Source organism: Myxocyprinus asiaticus, chromosome 30 (genome assembly GCF_019703515.2).
Source record: "Myxocyprinus asiaticus isolate MX2 ecotype Aquarium Trade chromosome 30, UBuf_Myxa_2, whole genome shotgun sequence".
Lineage (NCBI taxonomy): Eukaryota > Metazoa > Chordata > Actinopteri > Cypriniformes > Catostomidae > Myxocyprinus > Myxocyprinus asiaticus.
This window is the reverse complement of record NC_059373.1, coordinates 2,717,173-2,733,353: the sequence shown is the minus strand read 5'-3', so window position 1 is coordinate 2,733,353 and position 16,181 is coordinate 2,717,173. Positions and strand designations below refer to the sequence as shown.

The following is a 16,181-nucleotide window of genomic DNA, read 5'->3' as shown; positions in this document are numbered from 1 at the left end:
CAACATGATGCTGCCACCCCCATGCTTCACGGTTTGGATGGTGTTCTTCGGCTTGCAAGACTCTCCCTTTTTCCTCCAAACATAATGATGGTCATTATGGCCAAACAGTTAAATTTGTATTTCATCAGACCAGAGGACATTTCTCCAAAAAGTAAGATCTTTGTCCCCATGTGCACTTGCAGACTGTAATCTGGCTTTTTTATGGTGGTTTTGGAGCAGTGGCTTCTTCCTTGCCGAGCAGAATTTCAGGTTATGTTGATATAGGACTCATTTAGCTGTGGATATAGATACTTGTCTACCTGTTTCCTCCAGCATCTTCACAAGGTCCTTTGCTGTTGTTCTGGGATTGATTTCCACTTTTCGCACCACACTACATTCATCTCTAGGAGACAGAATGTGTCTCCTTCCTGAGTGGTATGATGGCTGCGTGGTCCCATGGTGTTTATGCTTGCGTACTATTGTTTGTACAGATAAACGTGGTAGCTTCAGGCATTTGGAAATTAATTTCCAAGGATGACTTGATGAGGTCCAAAAAAAAAAATTCTGAGATCTTGGCTGATTGCTTCTGATTTTCCCATGATGTCAAGCAAAGCGGCACTGAGTTTAAAGATAAGCCTTAAAATACATCCACAGGTACACCTCCAATTGACTCCAATTACCTATCAGAAGCTAATTACCAAAAGGCTTGACATCATTTTCTGGAATTTTCCAAGCTGCTTAAAGGCACAGTTAACTTAGTGAATATAAACTTCTGACCAACTGGAATTGTGATATAGTCAATTAAAAGTGAAACAATCAGTCTGTAAACAATTGCTGGAAAAATTACTCATGTCATGCATAAAGTAGATGTCCTAAACGACTTGCCAAAACTGTAGTTTGCTAATATGAAATCTGTGGAGTGGTTAAAAAACTTCTGACTTCAACCTGTACATAAATAATATGGCACGCAATACATTTATATTAATCAATATTATTAATAGCGATTACAATATCAAGGGAAATAATCTTCAATTATGGTTTTAGTCATAATCGTGCAGCCTGGCTCCTGCCAACAACTCATTAGAATACCGGCCACTCCCGCTTACAACTCCTGCAACGTAACAAGCTTATTGGGTCCTGCGGCTACTGCAAGTAAAGTCATGGCTTCTACACAGCAGTTATAACCATAAATCACTAATGATTGCTTTGTGTTTTTAGACCATAGTTCTTGCACTTACATTCATGCGATGAGCGAGACAAAGCTTGTCGAAGCATGCATGATGACACAGAGGCAGAAGTACTTGCAAATTCTCAGTAATGGTGAAGATGCCACACCAGTGGTTGAAATAATTATCACATTTAGTGCATTGGTAATACACCGCGGTCTTGACTAAGACCATAAGCTAAGACCCAGATCCAGACCAGGACTTTAAGTGTTGAGACCCAGACCAAGACCACAAGATCAAGACTTCAACTCTGCCACTGATATAAACCACCAATTTCAACCATTGTTTTTTCTTTTCAATATGAAAAAATTATGTTTTATTCATAATTAATTAGTTAATTAAATGTATTGTGTTGTATTAAGTTTATAATAACTTAAATGTAAAAGTAAAGCATGTCAATATTACTAAAGTAATTTACTAAACTAAAGCATGTCAAATATAATAATTCATAATATGGATGTTCTTTCACAGCATATAAAATGGGAGTTCTATTGTTTAGAACTACAAAATCAGAAGTGCAAAAATGTTTTAGAAGTGAAAAATAACCTTTTATATCTTTTTTTTATTAATCTTTTACTGTGGCTCTTTTATAATTTTGGCCATTCATCTGTTCAATCCACGTTCAATAGAAATTATTTATATTTAGAACAATAAAATAGCATTTGTGCCTCTCTATACTTTTTAAAGAATAATTCCTAAGCAAAAAAAAATGGTCTGATGAAAAAATAAGGCAAGTAAGTGGCAAAATATCAGCAACAGCCTATAGTTTTTTGTTAAAATTGGTATTGTATCAGCCAAAACTGTTGCTGTTGTAACTGCATATCGGTGCAATATTTAGCCTACTTTTTAGTACATTGACAGTGTATTTTTCCCCCTACCCAATAACTGAGTAACATTACATCTATAAACCTTAAGAAAAATATTTAGGTTAAGCTGAAATTGCAATAATAAACATCAAATTCTGTAAATATAATTTTTAACTTTTTTACATTTATGAACATTTTGTCACCTCTTCGCAGCCCCCCGAGGGTCCCCAGACCCCAGTTTGAAAACCCCTGCCCTAACTCTAATATATTAAACTTTTTGGCATGTAACTTCATCCCGAAGCAAGCAAGTAAAATTCATTTATCTCTACAATTCTGTTTGGTGGAGCTAATGGAGCAGAAATGACACATTTCACCATTAAATGCCATGAAAAGTGAAACAGGACTGTTTTCTCTCTTACCGGTATATAAACAAATCTTTAGCTGTAAGTGGGACCTCTGGAAGCTTCAGCGTATCTGAACTTGAAGACGACACAGTTCCTTGATCAATGTCTATAAGAACCAGATCTTCCATCTCCTGTGAAAAGACACAGTCATAAACCACGCAACAAGCCGGACATCGACAATGACAACTTCACAACTGATATTCGTTTAACGGCTCTGCAGATGAACCAACAAAAGCTTCAGTTGGAGTATTCTCCAGGTGACCCTAAAACATTCTCCACTGAATTTCTGCTAATGGACCAGCATGGCAATGTTGGAAGCTAGCTGACTAAGGCAGGCTTGCTGGTTAAGCTAGACACAATCACACCAACATCTAAAACCCAACAATGCTGCTCTTTTCAACTGGGATGTCACTTAAAAACATCTTCAATTACAATGGGCAACTAAAAAAATTAGGCTGTCCTCAAATTAGAACCATAGTCCAAAGTCGACGTCAGGAGTTTGGCTTGTTTAGTTGGTGTGAAAGCTGTTTTTTTCTAACTCCAATGTGCAGTATGTCGCAACTGAGCCATTTGAAAACAAGAGCCTTGGGTATGGTTCCTGTGGACTCCAGTATGGTTCGCAATTGTTATGAAAGCAATCTGGGCTAATTTGCAGAAGTGAACTGCCAATGATGATGTAAAATTTGTTGTAATCATCATTTGGGTTCCTCCCTTTGAATAATCCAGCGTGAATCAAACTCTGGTTTGGACCAAGCAATCTAACCAAGTGTGAAAACGTCCTAAAACTTCAAGATATGAAGTTTGTCCATACCTCGGCCACTTCTTCAAAGTGATAGGTGTGGCAACCCATCAGGTAGGCCGTCGGTGCCATGATGAAGTCCAGCATTTGGCGAGACAGGACGGGTACAAACGGATGCTGCCAGCACAATGGATGAATGAAGATCATGAAGCATTCGGCCACTAGTGTTAGCTTGGCCCAATCAGTGGACAGAAACACAATTCTCTGCTCCATCAAGATACTGCTGATGATCTGAGTGGAACACAAGGGGTGAAAAAGTTTCAACAAACAAACTGACTACAAACCTGTGCCTGTACGATTTCCAGATATGTACAACAGTGCACTGGCATCATAACAAATACAGGAGTGCTGGGAATGTCCAACTGACCTGCAGGATCTGTTTGGGTTTGAAACATAGGAAGGGAAGGTGAAGATTGAGGTCCACCACGGGCTGATCTGCTTCCACTCTGGCGGGAAGTTCAATCTGAAGGGGTTTAAGATTAAACACCTGCAAAAAGACAGTAAATACCGGCCACAAAGACCAACAATGAAGACAGCACATCATTCATTTCTACAGAAAGACAAACGGTACCTGATATGTGATCACTCTGGTAGCTAGCTATAAATATAGTATGTCAAAAGTTTAGCTAACTTAACTCTCTCAGCAAGATCCGTTTCTGACAGTAATTAACCTGAAAGAGAAAACTGACTGTAGAAGACAACAGTTTACGCTAATGCCTGCTATAGCAACCCTTGTGACAACACTAAGATGCAATGAGTTCTTGCACTGAAGTATGAATTGTGTTCAGACACATTTCAGAAAACAATGGCATGTGAAATCGACCTAACGAAGCTAGAAGCCTTTGCATTTATGTAACTGAGCACACTAAAGCCACATCCACAGTCATGCGTTTTCGTTTGAAAATGCATAAATTTCCACTCAAGGCCAAGGTATACATCAGTATTCCACATTCCATTTCATCTCGCACACAATACATGTGACCCAAAGTTCATCATCGACCCAGTTTCTCAACACGCGGACAGTCCTCATCTGATCGTGTCCTCAGTGCATGCCCATGCCATTGTCAAGTATCACAAAGTAGTCCAAATGCACGTGTCAAATGTGTATGTTTTCGCTCACAGTCAAAAGAGTATACTTTGAAACACTGAGCGCTTGACCGTGTGCGAGACGGAACGGCATGCGGAAAAACGAAGCATACCAAAGCCTTTATTTACACAGGGACATTTTCCAACAAAAATTGAGACCTTGCGAAACAACACTCTAAAAGGCTTTTGCACACAAAACTTGCTATGATTAACATTTTAAATTGAAACAATGGATTCCAATGAAGCCATTCACACCTGGAGTGAACAATCACAAGGCAAAAAAGTGAGTTATTTTTTTTTTTTAATACGGTGTGTCGATTTATTTTCTTCACTGGGCGATGAAATGCCCTGACCAATAAAATATGAGCTTTGGATCACGCGTTAGGAGCTGCTGCAGTTACAAAAACAAGCACAACTGAGTGGTGCTAAAGCACAGTAAGCCGTTTTGAAGGGAGTCGAGGAAATCTTGAACCAGCAGTGAGGATGTGCATTTTATTTGCATCAAATGCCTTAAGCATTTCATGATGGTGCCGTGGATGGCAGCCTTGTGTGGAGCTCTCCAATTCTTTTGTTGTTTTTGTATGTTTGTCCTGTGTTTAGTAATTTTTTCCCAATCAGTTTTACCCAGGATGAACTGCTGAACATTCGGCAGCACATGATTTTGACTATTCGAATGTTTTGCTGGACATTTAAGTCTGAGGCGCAGCTGTGTTGTTCAAGCGCGCAATGAGACGCAAGCGAGGGAAGCGAGCCGGCATGCTGGTCAAGCTCCATCAGCGCAACTTTCGAACAGCACCGCAGAGTATTCATCTAGCGAATCTCCTCTCTCTTCCTAACAAAACTGACGAACTACATCTCCTCACCCGTACAAACAATGCCTTTTCAAACTCTGCTGCCTTGCGCTTCAGAGAAACCTGGCTGAGTGAAGCCATTCCGGAGAGCGCATTACATCTGCCAGGCTTTCAGCTGTTCAGAGCGGATCGCATTGCGGAGTGTGACAAGGAAGCGGGAGAATCAAACTAAAAAGGTATCTTTATTTTCACTCACTCTTAATGGTTTTTTTTGTACACGTAAATGATGCCCACACACACACACACACACACGAGTGCAGGCTTTGCTCTCTCTCTCCCCTCTGGAGGTCTGGATCGCCCTGTGAATCACTCTCCACTCTCACTACAAACACAAAACAGCTGTTAGAGGTGATTTCCCACAGGTGCCAACCCTTACCGCACTCACTCTCTCGGCCTTGCTCTCCACAGACATCGCTCAGTCACGCCCCAACACAGAGTTAACGGGGAAAATGAGAGGTGGTGGAACATGCTTTTATATCAATGAAAGTTGTAGATGTAAAAACATTAAAGAAGATGTGCTGTCCTAATTTGGAAGCACTCATCAACCGTAAGCCTTTCTACTCGCCACAGGAGTTTTCCTCGTTTATTCTGGTGAGTGTTTACATTCCTCCACAAGCGTGTGTGTGATCACAGCGATGCAACAGCTGGCTGATCAGATCACAGACACGGAACAACAATATCCGGACTCACTTATTATTCTCAACAATTAACAGAGCCAACCTCACCTGCGAACTGATAAAAATACAGACAGCACTTTACTTGCCCCACCAGAGACAGAAATATACTGGATCACTGCTACACAACATTAAAGGATGCATATTGCTCTGTCCCTAGAGCAGTTTTGAGACTGTTCTGATCACTGTCTGGTTAATCTTCTTCTGACCTACAGGCAGAAACTTAAATCAGCTAAACCTGTAGTAAAGACTGTAAAAAGATGGACCAACAAAGCAGAGCTGGAACTACAAGCCTGTTTTGACTGCACTGATTGGAGTGTTTTTGAAGATGCAGACACCAATCTGGATGAGCTCACAGATACTGTGACATCACATATCAGTTTCTGTGAGGATATGTGCATTCCTACTAGGATTTATTTAACGTTCAACAATGACAAACCATAATGTGTATGTGCATTCTTATTGTTTTGTGAAAGTAAACTGTTATTTTTTTTAATGTTCTAATTAATTATGACCACTAGAGTGCGTGTTTGTGTCAGGTGGGGGGGATGTTCGGGGGAGGGGCTTAATGTATATCATTTGATTCTGTATTTTCTGTTATGTTTATTTATTTTGTGAATGGAATCAATACAAATTTTTAATAACAATGACAAACCATGGTTTACAGCAAAACACAGGCAGCTTCATCAGGCCAAAGAGGATGCTTACAGAAGTGTGGATAAAATCTTGTACAATCAGGCCAGAAACAAACTGACAAAAGAGATTAGAGTGACTAAAAGAAGCTACTCTGAGAAGCTGAAAAACAAGTTTTTAGCTAATGACCCTGCATCAGTGTGGAGAGGCCTGAAAGACATTACTAACTACAAGACATCATCCAGCAACACTGTAGGGAACTAACAACTGGCTGAAGACTTGAATGTGTTTTACTGTAGATTTGAAAAGCCCAGTTTCACACCCTACACCCGCTCTGACCTTCACGTCATACAAACACCAACACCTCCTGCAACCCCCCTCCTTCCCCTCCTGCTACTCAACCTGCACTTAAAATCTGTGAAATGCACTTGAGATCGTGTGCCGGGACTTACGGAAACAAAAGACAAGGAAAGCACAAGGCCCAGATGGTGTTTCACCCACTTGTCTAATTTCCTGTGCTGACCAGGTGACCCCCATCTTCACACAGATCTTCACCAGATCACTGGAGCAGTATGAAGTTCCCTGCTGCTTCAAATGCTCCACCATCATCCCTGTCCCAAAGAAACCCAAAATCACAGGACTTAATGACTAAGTACCAGTCACTCTGATGTCTGTGGTCATGAAGTCATTTGAGAGACTGGTGTTGGACCACCTGAAGGACATCACTGGACCCTTTCCGGATCTCCTTTAATTTGGTTATCGAGCAAACAGGTCTGTGGCTGATGCAGTCAACATGGGATTGCATCATATCCTGCAACATCTGGACAGACCAGGGACATATGCAAGGATCCTTTTTATGGACTTCAGTTCGGCTTTCAACACCATCATCCCAGCTATTCTTCAGACTAAATTAAACTAACTCTCTGTTCCCAACTCTATCTGTCAGTGGATCACCAGCTTTCTGACAGAGAGGCAGCAGTTAGTGAGACTGGAGAAATTCAATTCCAACATCCATATGATCAGCACTGGTATCCCTCAGGAATGTGTGTTCTCCCCACTACTCTTCCCCCTGTACACAAATTACTGCACAGCCAAGGACCCCTCTGTCAAGCTCCTGAAGTTAGCAGATGACACCACTGTCATCGGCCTCATCCAGGATGACGATGAGTCTGCATACAGAAGACAGGTTGAACATTTGGCTGTCTGGTGCATTCAAAACAACCTGGCGCTGAACATGCTCAAAAAAGTGGAGATGATTGTGGACTTTAGGAAGAACAGAAACACTGAACCCACTCACCATTCTGAACAGCACTGTGGCAGCAGTGGAGTCGTTCAGGATCCATGGCTCTACCATCTCATAGCACCTGAAGTGGGAGACCCACATTGACTCCATTGTGAAAAAGGCCCAGCAGAGGTTGTACTTCCATTGCCAGTTGAGGAAGTTCAACCTGCCACAGGCGCTGCTGATACAGGTCTACTCAGCAGTCACTGAGTCTGCCCTCTGCACTTCAGTAACTGTCTGGTTTGGTGCAGCTATGAAATCAGATATCAGAAGAATACAAAGGACAGTTCGGACAGCTGAGAGGATTATTGGTTGCCACCTGCCCTCCCTTCAAGGACCGTACACTTCCAGAGGAGGAAAAGGGCTGGAAAAATCACTCTGAACCCCACTGGCCCAGCCCACTACCTTCTGAACTGTTGCCTTCTGGCCGGCACTAGGGAGCACTGAGCACCAGAACAGTCAGGCACAAGAACAGTTTTTTCCCTCAGGATATCAATCTCATAAACAGTTAAAACTGCCTCACTGAGCAATAATTATGTGCAATACACAGCTTAGTCTATTTATATTTATCCAACATATCCTACCTCTTCTGCAATTACATTCCCTTACACTATCTGTATATAACAGATTTGCATTTGTACATACGTATAAATAAATTTTTTGTCTTATTGTGTATTTCTATATATACTTATATATTCTATTAGCTTTTTATTTGTATTATCTCCGTCTTGTTTTTGTATTGTTTGTGCACTGGAAGCTTCTGTCACCAAGACCAGTTCCTTGTATGTGTAAGCATATTTGGCAATAAAGCTCATTCTCATTCTCTGAAAAAAAAAAAAATTCTTATATGTAAATGATCGCTTCGCATAATTGCATTGCCTCTGGTGTGAAAAGGCCTTAATACTGCATACTTTGGAAAATTATCAAATGAGAACGCATTAGTGTGAACACGGCCTTAATAAGGGTCTATTCAGGCGGAACGCATTCTTGCAGCAAAAAAGTTGTTGATGAAAAACCTGCTAAAGCAGCGGTTAAAGATGTTCATCTATGGCATGTTTACATAGAAAAACTATTGTAAAAACGGTGCGGATAGATGCAAAAAAGCATTTAGTTTAAATGGCGCCTTCACACTTCCCCAACAAATCAACATTTCAAACAATCTAAGGTCACATCCACATTAGCAGGTTTTCATTTGTAAATGCATTGATTTAATGGCTTGCTCAGCAACACCTGAGTGCAGTTTTCCAGACACTTTCGAATATGCTCTCCATAACCACACTTTGCAAACCAACAACCATTTGAAGTTGGTGTTTGTTGCCTTTACAGGGACAATATCCTAGAGTAATCTGGAATTAATGGTCATGTTAAAGGGTACAATGGTGATTGTTCATGGGTCACACCATGTTGGGTTCTAACTAGAGGAAGACCAATATAACGATACTGTAGTTGATTTTTGAAACTATCGTTATCATCGGAAATCTATGGCGATAGTTGACAATAGGTTTTTTTCATCATTACATCATTTCTTAATGATGTGGTGTGTTTTGGGTTTGTTTAAACTTAAGTCCCGTGTTATGCACCAAATAGTAATTTTTTTCTGGCTACTTTTGGGACTTTGGATGAAACTGCATCTGGGACTTTATTCATTTAGAACCCTTTGTCTATGCCTGTCATAGCAAGGTAAGAATAATATTTTTTCTATAGATCAATTTTAAAAACTCTTGGCCTTTCCCACCACCTCAGTTATCTATCGGTCTCTGCAAAATCCACTATCGGTCGACCTATAGTTCTAACCTACAACCTTTCAGGCCAGATCTCAATCCACTGTGGCACACTACACCACTACTACGATGATCAGAGTAGAAAGATACTTACCACATGCATTGGTCCGGGGGGAGGGATAGGCACCAGTGCCAGCTTGGCGGAGAATTCCTTCACCTGTTCTTCAAATTCAGATATGCGGCCGGTCTTCAACTGGAGCAAGACACTAAGATGTGCAGAGTGTGCAGAAGAGAGGTTACAACAACACTTCATTTAAAATGACATAAATAGGTATTTTCAAACAAAGTGGGGTCTTACCAGGACAGGCAGTCTCTGAGAGCGTTATAATACGGGTATTTGGAGATAACACATATGCTGTATGTTGTGTACAAACGCTGTGGTTTGAATGACTGATGGCTGTTTTGATGGATCACATTATCTTGGTACTGCAACAAAACAAAGAGCATGACAAATTAATTAGCACCAATATAAAAGGTATATTTTGGAAACACTTTTAAAAGGAAATTTCAAGAAATAGTTCATCATTCCATCACTATTGAATCCTGTCATTCCACACCAATACAACTTTCTTTCTTTTATGGAACACAAAAAGAAAATCTTAGGGCCCGTTCTCACCAAATGTGATTATCATCCAAACGTATGACAAACATTGAGTAAATGATAATTTAATTGACATTTTAGGTCAACCATTCCCAAATCGAGAGTTCATGGCAAATTTGCAAACTTGAGGCAAATTGTCCATCGTTGCGAAAGGTTTGCTCTAAATTCACCACTCCCGGTGAAGAGCTGCAAACTTCACAAAATCACAAGCTCATTAGCATGAGAAAATAATGAGTGGCAAATTTGCAGCTAGTTTGCCAGAACTTAAGGTTTTTTGTAAAAAAAAAAAAAAAAAAGCCAGATAAACAAAAGTAAAGGATGATACCCAACCTGAATGGACTTGCAGTACTGAGCCACCACACCGTGTGTTTGGTTCCCAAACACATCCGTAAAAACCAGGAAGTGATAAGAGTCTTCTTTGCTCTCATTGGTTATTCTCAAACCATCTGGCAAATGAAAAACCAGACATTATGTTAATATAGGTACAGAATGCACAGTTGAAGCACTTGCAAAAGCCCAGAGACTATTACCTGGAAAACAGAGCTGGGGTAGAGCTATGAGGTCGATGTTTTGAGGTACGCTGAGGTCGTCAGAGTAGGCAACTGCTGATTTGTTAGTTTTTGCGGAATCACCGGCGGTCGAAGTTGCTCGTTCTCTTTTCTTCTTAAAAGAGCGTCTCTTTTGGACTCTACTGAAGGCAGGAGCGTAAGCCTGTTCGAGACCATTACTGGAACTCTCCTTTGTAACGAACGGTGGTGCGTGAACCTGCAACACCTCCACATCCACTAGGGGGAGTTCTTTCTCTCTATCCTGTAGCCATGTTGAAACGAGAGGAACAAAGTTAGCATTTCGCCACTGAAACGTGTCATGAATGGGTTTGAAATGAACAATCGGAGATGTCGCACCAGGCTTAGTTCTTTCAGACAATCATTTGATACTCCAACAACAACACATGCCTCCAACAGACCAGATGGGCCATTGTCCGCCATCAGAACCAACTCGGATGAGATCTGGCCACCACAAACGATTCTTTGTGAATTAAGCCTTCAATCTTCAGCTCCATTGCTCTGGAATAATATTATGGTTCATCCACATCATGTTAGTCTGTTAAAGAGCATACAAAGACTTTAGTAGTGTTTGTTAAAGAAAGCATCGCTATTACTGTGGCTCATACTTGGAGGTTAGGGATTTGAACTTTAAGCTTTTGTAATAAAATTTGGCATGTAACTCGTGCCATTCCTTAAATCATGCAGCTTGTTGAGGAAAGGTGTGCCATCACTTTTATAAGTAATCTGATTCTTGACCAATGGACGATAAAATGAGTGAAAAATCCTATAGACTTACTTTTGAAGGAGAGACCTGAGTCATATTCAGAGACCAGAAAATAAAAGAGACTTGGAGTAGACTCTTTTGGGCCAGTAAGCAACCACCTAGAACGCCCTAGCAACCACATAGCTGTTACTACCTTGTTGCTAAGAAATAGCCTTCCCTTTGCATCTTATACTACAAGGACTGTTTGAAAACTAAAAGGTAAGTTTGCACTGTGTGTGGTATAGAATTCTTAGTCACCCATGTAACTGTAACTACAGTATATAAGACATGTGATGTCAACACTTGGCTGATGTTTCACTGGGTAAAGCAAAATGACACACCACAAACTGGAAGTGAACATTTGGGTTCCTAGTCTCCCATCACAGTGAATGGGTGAAATGACATTGAACAATGATGTTTGATCATTCATAAAAAAAGCTTAAAAACTTCAGGTGAAAAAAAAAAAAAAAAATCATCCAACCTTTAATGTCAAAATGAAATCAAAATGGACCCCATTTACTTTCTTATTACACATTACTGTTTGTATTCATACTCTTTTATCATAATATAATAAATCTGAAACAATTTTTCTTTTAGGATGACATCACAGAGCCTGTTATTTTCCGACCACCTGACACAGACACTTTTCAACTTTTTATGTTTAACTCTGAAATGTGTCACATTACAGAAGTAAATGGGTGAGAATGTTGGTTGATGTCAACTTTAAAGTGATAGTTCACACAAAAATGAAAATTCTCATCCTTTACTCATCCTCATTCCATCCCAGATGTGTATTACTTTCTTTCTTCTGCAGAACACAAATTATGATTTTTAGAAGGATATTTCAGCAATGTAGGTCCATACAATGCAAGTGAATGGGTGCCAAAATTTTGACGCTCCAAAAAGCACATAAAGGCATCATAAATATTAATCCGTATGACTCCAGTGTTAAATCCATGTCTTCAGAAGTGATATGATAGGTGTGGGTGAGAAACAGGTCAATATTTAAGTCTAAAAATTCTTCTCCCTACCCAGCAGGGGGTGATATGCATGAAGAATGTGAATCACCAAAAACACAAGTAGTAGTATGTGAATGTGGAGATTGACTGAGCAGGGAAGAGAACTTATAGTAAAAAAGGACTGAAATATTGATCTGTTTCTAACCCACATATATAATTTTGTTTCTGAAGACATGGATTAAACCACTGGATTACTTTTATGCTGATTTACGTGATTTTTGGAGCTTCAAAGTTTTGGCACCCATTCACTTGAATTGTATGAATCAAAATAGCTGAAATTTTATTCTAAAAATCATAATTTGTGTTCTGCAGAAGAAAAAGTCATACACATCTGGGATGGCACGAGGGTGAGTAAATTATGAGAGAATTTTCATTTTTGGGTAAACTATCCCTTTAAGAAAAACCTTCCCAGCCAAGATGTGTGTGTTCTTTGAAATAATGTTATGAGCCTCAGCAAACATTTCTTCTAACTAAATAGAAAAACAGCACAGAAAGTCATTAAAGGTCTGGACACATTTGACAGAATTTTTGATTTAAAGGCTTATGCTTAATTGCTTGAACACAGTTATGTAGACATACAGTAAATAAGTTCTGCCCAAGTATGAATTTCTTTACTAAACTAAAAATTTAACGTAAGAAAATTCCGGGTTCATCACCGATCCTCCACCAAATTTCACAGTGGGTGCGAGACACTGTGTATTTAAGGCCTCTCCAGGTCCCCGTCTAACCATGAGACGACCAGATGGAGGATCAGTGATGATCTGGGGTGCTTCAGCAAAGCTGGAATCGGGCAGATTCGTCTTTGTGAAGGACACATGAATCAAGCCACGTACAAGATTATCCTGGAAGAAAACTTGCTTCCTTCTGCTCTGACAATGCTCCCCAACTCTGAGGACTGGTTTTTCCAGCAGGACAATGCTCCATGCCACACAGCCAGGTCAATCAAGGTGTGGATGGAGGACCACCAGATCAAGACCCCGTCATGGCCAGCCCAATCTCCAGACCTGAACCCCATTGAAAACCTCTGGAATGTGATCAAGAGGAAGACGGATGGCCACAAGCCATCAAACAAAGCCGAGCTGCTTGAATTTTCGTGCCAGGAGTGGCATAAGTCACCCAACAGCAATGTGAGAGAATGGTAGAGAGCATGCCAAGACACATGAAAGCTGTGATTGAAAATCAGGGTTATTCCACCAAATACTGATATCTGAACTCTTCCTAAGTTAAAACATTAGTATTGTGTTATTTAAAAATTAATATGAACTTGTTTTCTTTGCATTATTCGAGGTCTGAAAACACTGCATCATTTGTTATTTTGACCAGTTGTCATTTTCTGCAAATAAATGCTCTTGATGTACTTACTGATACATATAGAACAGCAATGAACTAATTCATGAACACAGTTCTCAGCTTTTTCGGGATGTGGAGCTACAGTTGAAGTCAGAAGTTTACATACATCTTAGCCAAATACATTTAAACTCAGTTTTTCACAATTCCTGACATTTAATCATAGAAAACGTTACCTGTCTTAGGTCAGTTAGGATCACTACTTTATTTTAAGAATGTGAAATGTCAGAATAATAGTAGAGAGAATGATTTATTTCAGCTTTTATTTCTTTCATCACATTCCCAGTGGGTCAGAAGTTTACATACACTTTGTTAGTATTTGGTAGCATTGCCTTTAAATTATTTAACTTGGGTCAAATGTTTTGGGTATCCTTCCACAAGCTTCTCACAATAAGTTGCTGGAATTTTGTCCCATTCCTCCAGACAGAACTGGTGTAACTGAGTCAGGTTTGTAGGCCTCCTTGCTCACACATGCCTTTTCAGTTCTGCCCACAAACTTTCTATCGGATTGAGGTCAGGGCTTTGTGATGGCCACTCCAATACCTTGATTTTGTTGTCCTTTAGCCATTTTGCCACAACTTTGGAGGTATGCTTGGGATCATTGTTCATTTGGGAGACCCATTTGCAACAAAACTTTAACTTCCTGGCTGATGTCTTGAGATGTTGCTTCAATACATCCACATAATTTTCCTTCCTCGTGATGCCATCTATTTTGTGAAGTGCACCAGGCTTGCAAGCCTCACCCTTTTTCCTCCAAACATAATGATGATCATTATGGCCAAACAGTTACACTTTTATTTCATCAGACCAGAGGACATTTCTCCAAAAAGTAAGATCTTTGTCCCCATGTGCACTTGCAAACTGTAGTCTGGCTTTTTTATGGCAGTTTTGGAGCAGTAGCTTCTTCCTTGCTGAGCAGAATTTCAGGTTATGTCGATATAGGACTCGTTTTACTGTGGATATAGATACTTGTCTACCTGTTTCCTCCAGCATCTTCACAAGGTCCTTTACTGTTGTTCAGGGATTGATTTGTACTTTTCGCACCAAACTATGTTCATCTCTAGGAGACAGAATGTGTCTCCTTCTTGAGCAGTATGATGGCTGCGTGGTCCCATGGTGTTTATACTTGTGTACTATTGTTCGTACAGATGAACATGGTACTTTCAGGCATTTGGAAATTGCTCCCAAGGATGAACCAGACTTGTGGAGGTCCACAATCTTTTTTTCTGAGGTCTTGGCTGATTTCTTTTGATTTTCCCATTATAAGAGCAAATAGGCACTGAGTTTGAAGGTAGGCCTTAAAATACAACCACAGGTACACCTCCAATTCAGAACACCTCCTATCAGAAGCTAATTGGCTAATTGCCTAAAGGCTTGACATCATTTTCTGGAATTTTCCAAGCTGCTTAAAGGCACAGTTAACTTAGTGAATGTAAACTTCTGACCCACTGGAATTGTGATATAGTCAATTAAAAGTGAAACAATCTGTCTGTAAACAATTGTTGGAAAAATTACTCATGTCATGCACAAAGTAGATGTCCTAAACGACTTGCCAAAACTATAGTTTGCTAATATGAAATTTGTGGAGTGGTTAAAAAATGAGTTTTAATGAACTCAACCTAAGTGTATGTATATGTAAACTTCATGCACTATTTCACATATATTCTCACTTTCTACGGGATATGCTGACAGCCATAATGTATGCAATTTCTTAACCGAAACTAAAGTAAGAAACAACCAATTGCGCGACAGAAGTGCATTAAATCCATAAATTCATCCGTTACAGTGATTACACACATGCCTGTAAACATTATTGTCCAGTATATTCTTAACGTTGCACTAAAGTTACATTGTTGCATCGCAGGCGTGATCTTGTGTATAAAGATACAATGTAACAGTTAACAGACATGCAACGAACAGCAAAGCGTTCTAAACAAACCTTTAAGATCCGCTGCGGCTCAAGACGATACAATGTGACGGAAATTACCAATCCTGAGTTTAAAAGATGATCAAAAGTACAATAATACTGTTAATGTGAGTCACATCCAAAAAACGAGCACATGAAGGCGGGATGCAGATGCGTTCAAACCCGTCAAACTCTCTCTTTACTCAAGAACAGTCAGCAGAAGTGACTCTTGTCCAGCACTACCTGAGGCAAAATTACGCATCCTACTAATGGAAAGGCTTATCTCATGAATATTAATAATTCACTGCTGACGTAGCTTGGAAACCTTCCACTGCGTCCAGTCAGCTGACCTTATTAATATTAATAAGCCACGCCTTTGCCATAGTATGATTGGGGAATTCGCCCATATACAAACGACAGCCTTTTCAGCCAATCAGGTCGGCCTTGCAGGCAAACGTCACGGTATGTGATTAATA

General features: G+C 40.0%; 1 protein-coding gene across 2 annotated transcripts in view; it reads right to left on the bottom strand.

Annotated features, from left to right (window-relative positions):
- The window catches only part of LOC127420660 (DENN domain-containing protein 3-like), a 44,842-nt gene extending 28,909 nt beyond the window's left edge, over positions 1 to 15,933 (bottom strand). For both annotated transcript variants that reach the window (XR_007893845.1, XM_051663083.1), the window contains exons 1-9: positions 15,739 to 15,933; positions 11,028 to 11,226; positions 10,653 to 10,932; positions 10,453 to 10,568; positions 9,820 to 9,947; positions 9,616 to 9,727; positions 3,582 to 3,701; positions 3,227 to 3,445; positions 2,431 to 2,546 (exon numbers count right to left, since the gene is read on the bottom strand). Coding sequence is in view for 1 of the 2 variants with exons in the window: in XM_051663083.1 (XP_051519043.1) it covers positions 2,431 to 2,546; positions 3,227 to 3,445; positions 3,582 to 3,701; positions 9,616 to 9,727; positions 9,820 to 9,947; positions 10,453 to 10,568; positions 10,653 to 10,932; positions 11,028 to 11,111 (1,175 nt within the window). In the remaining variant the exon portion in view is untranslated. The remainder of the gene's footprint in view (positions 1 to 2,430; positions 2,547 to 3,226; positions 3,446 to 3,581; positions 3,702 to 9,615; positions 9,728 to 9,819; positions 9,948 to 10,452; positions 10,569 to 10,652; positions 10,933 to 11,027; positions 11,227 to 15,738) is intronic.
- Between the last annotated feature and the right edge of the window lie 248 nt (positions 15,934 to 16,181).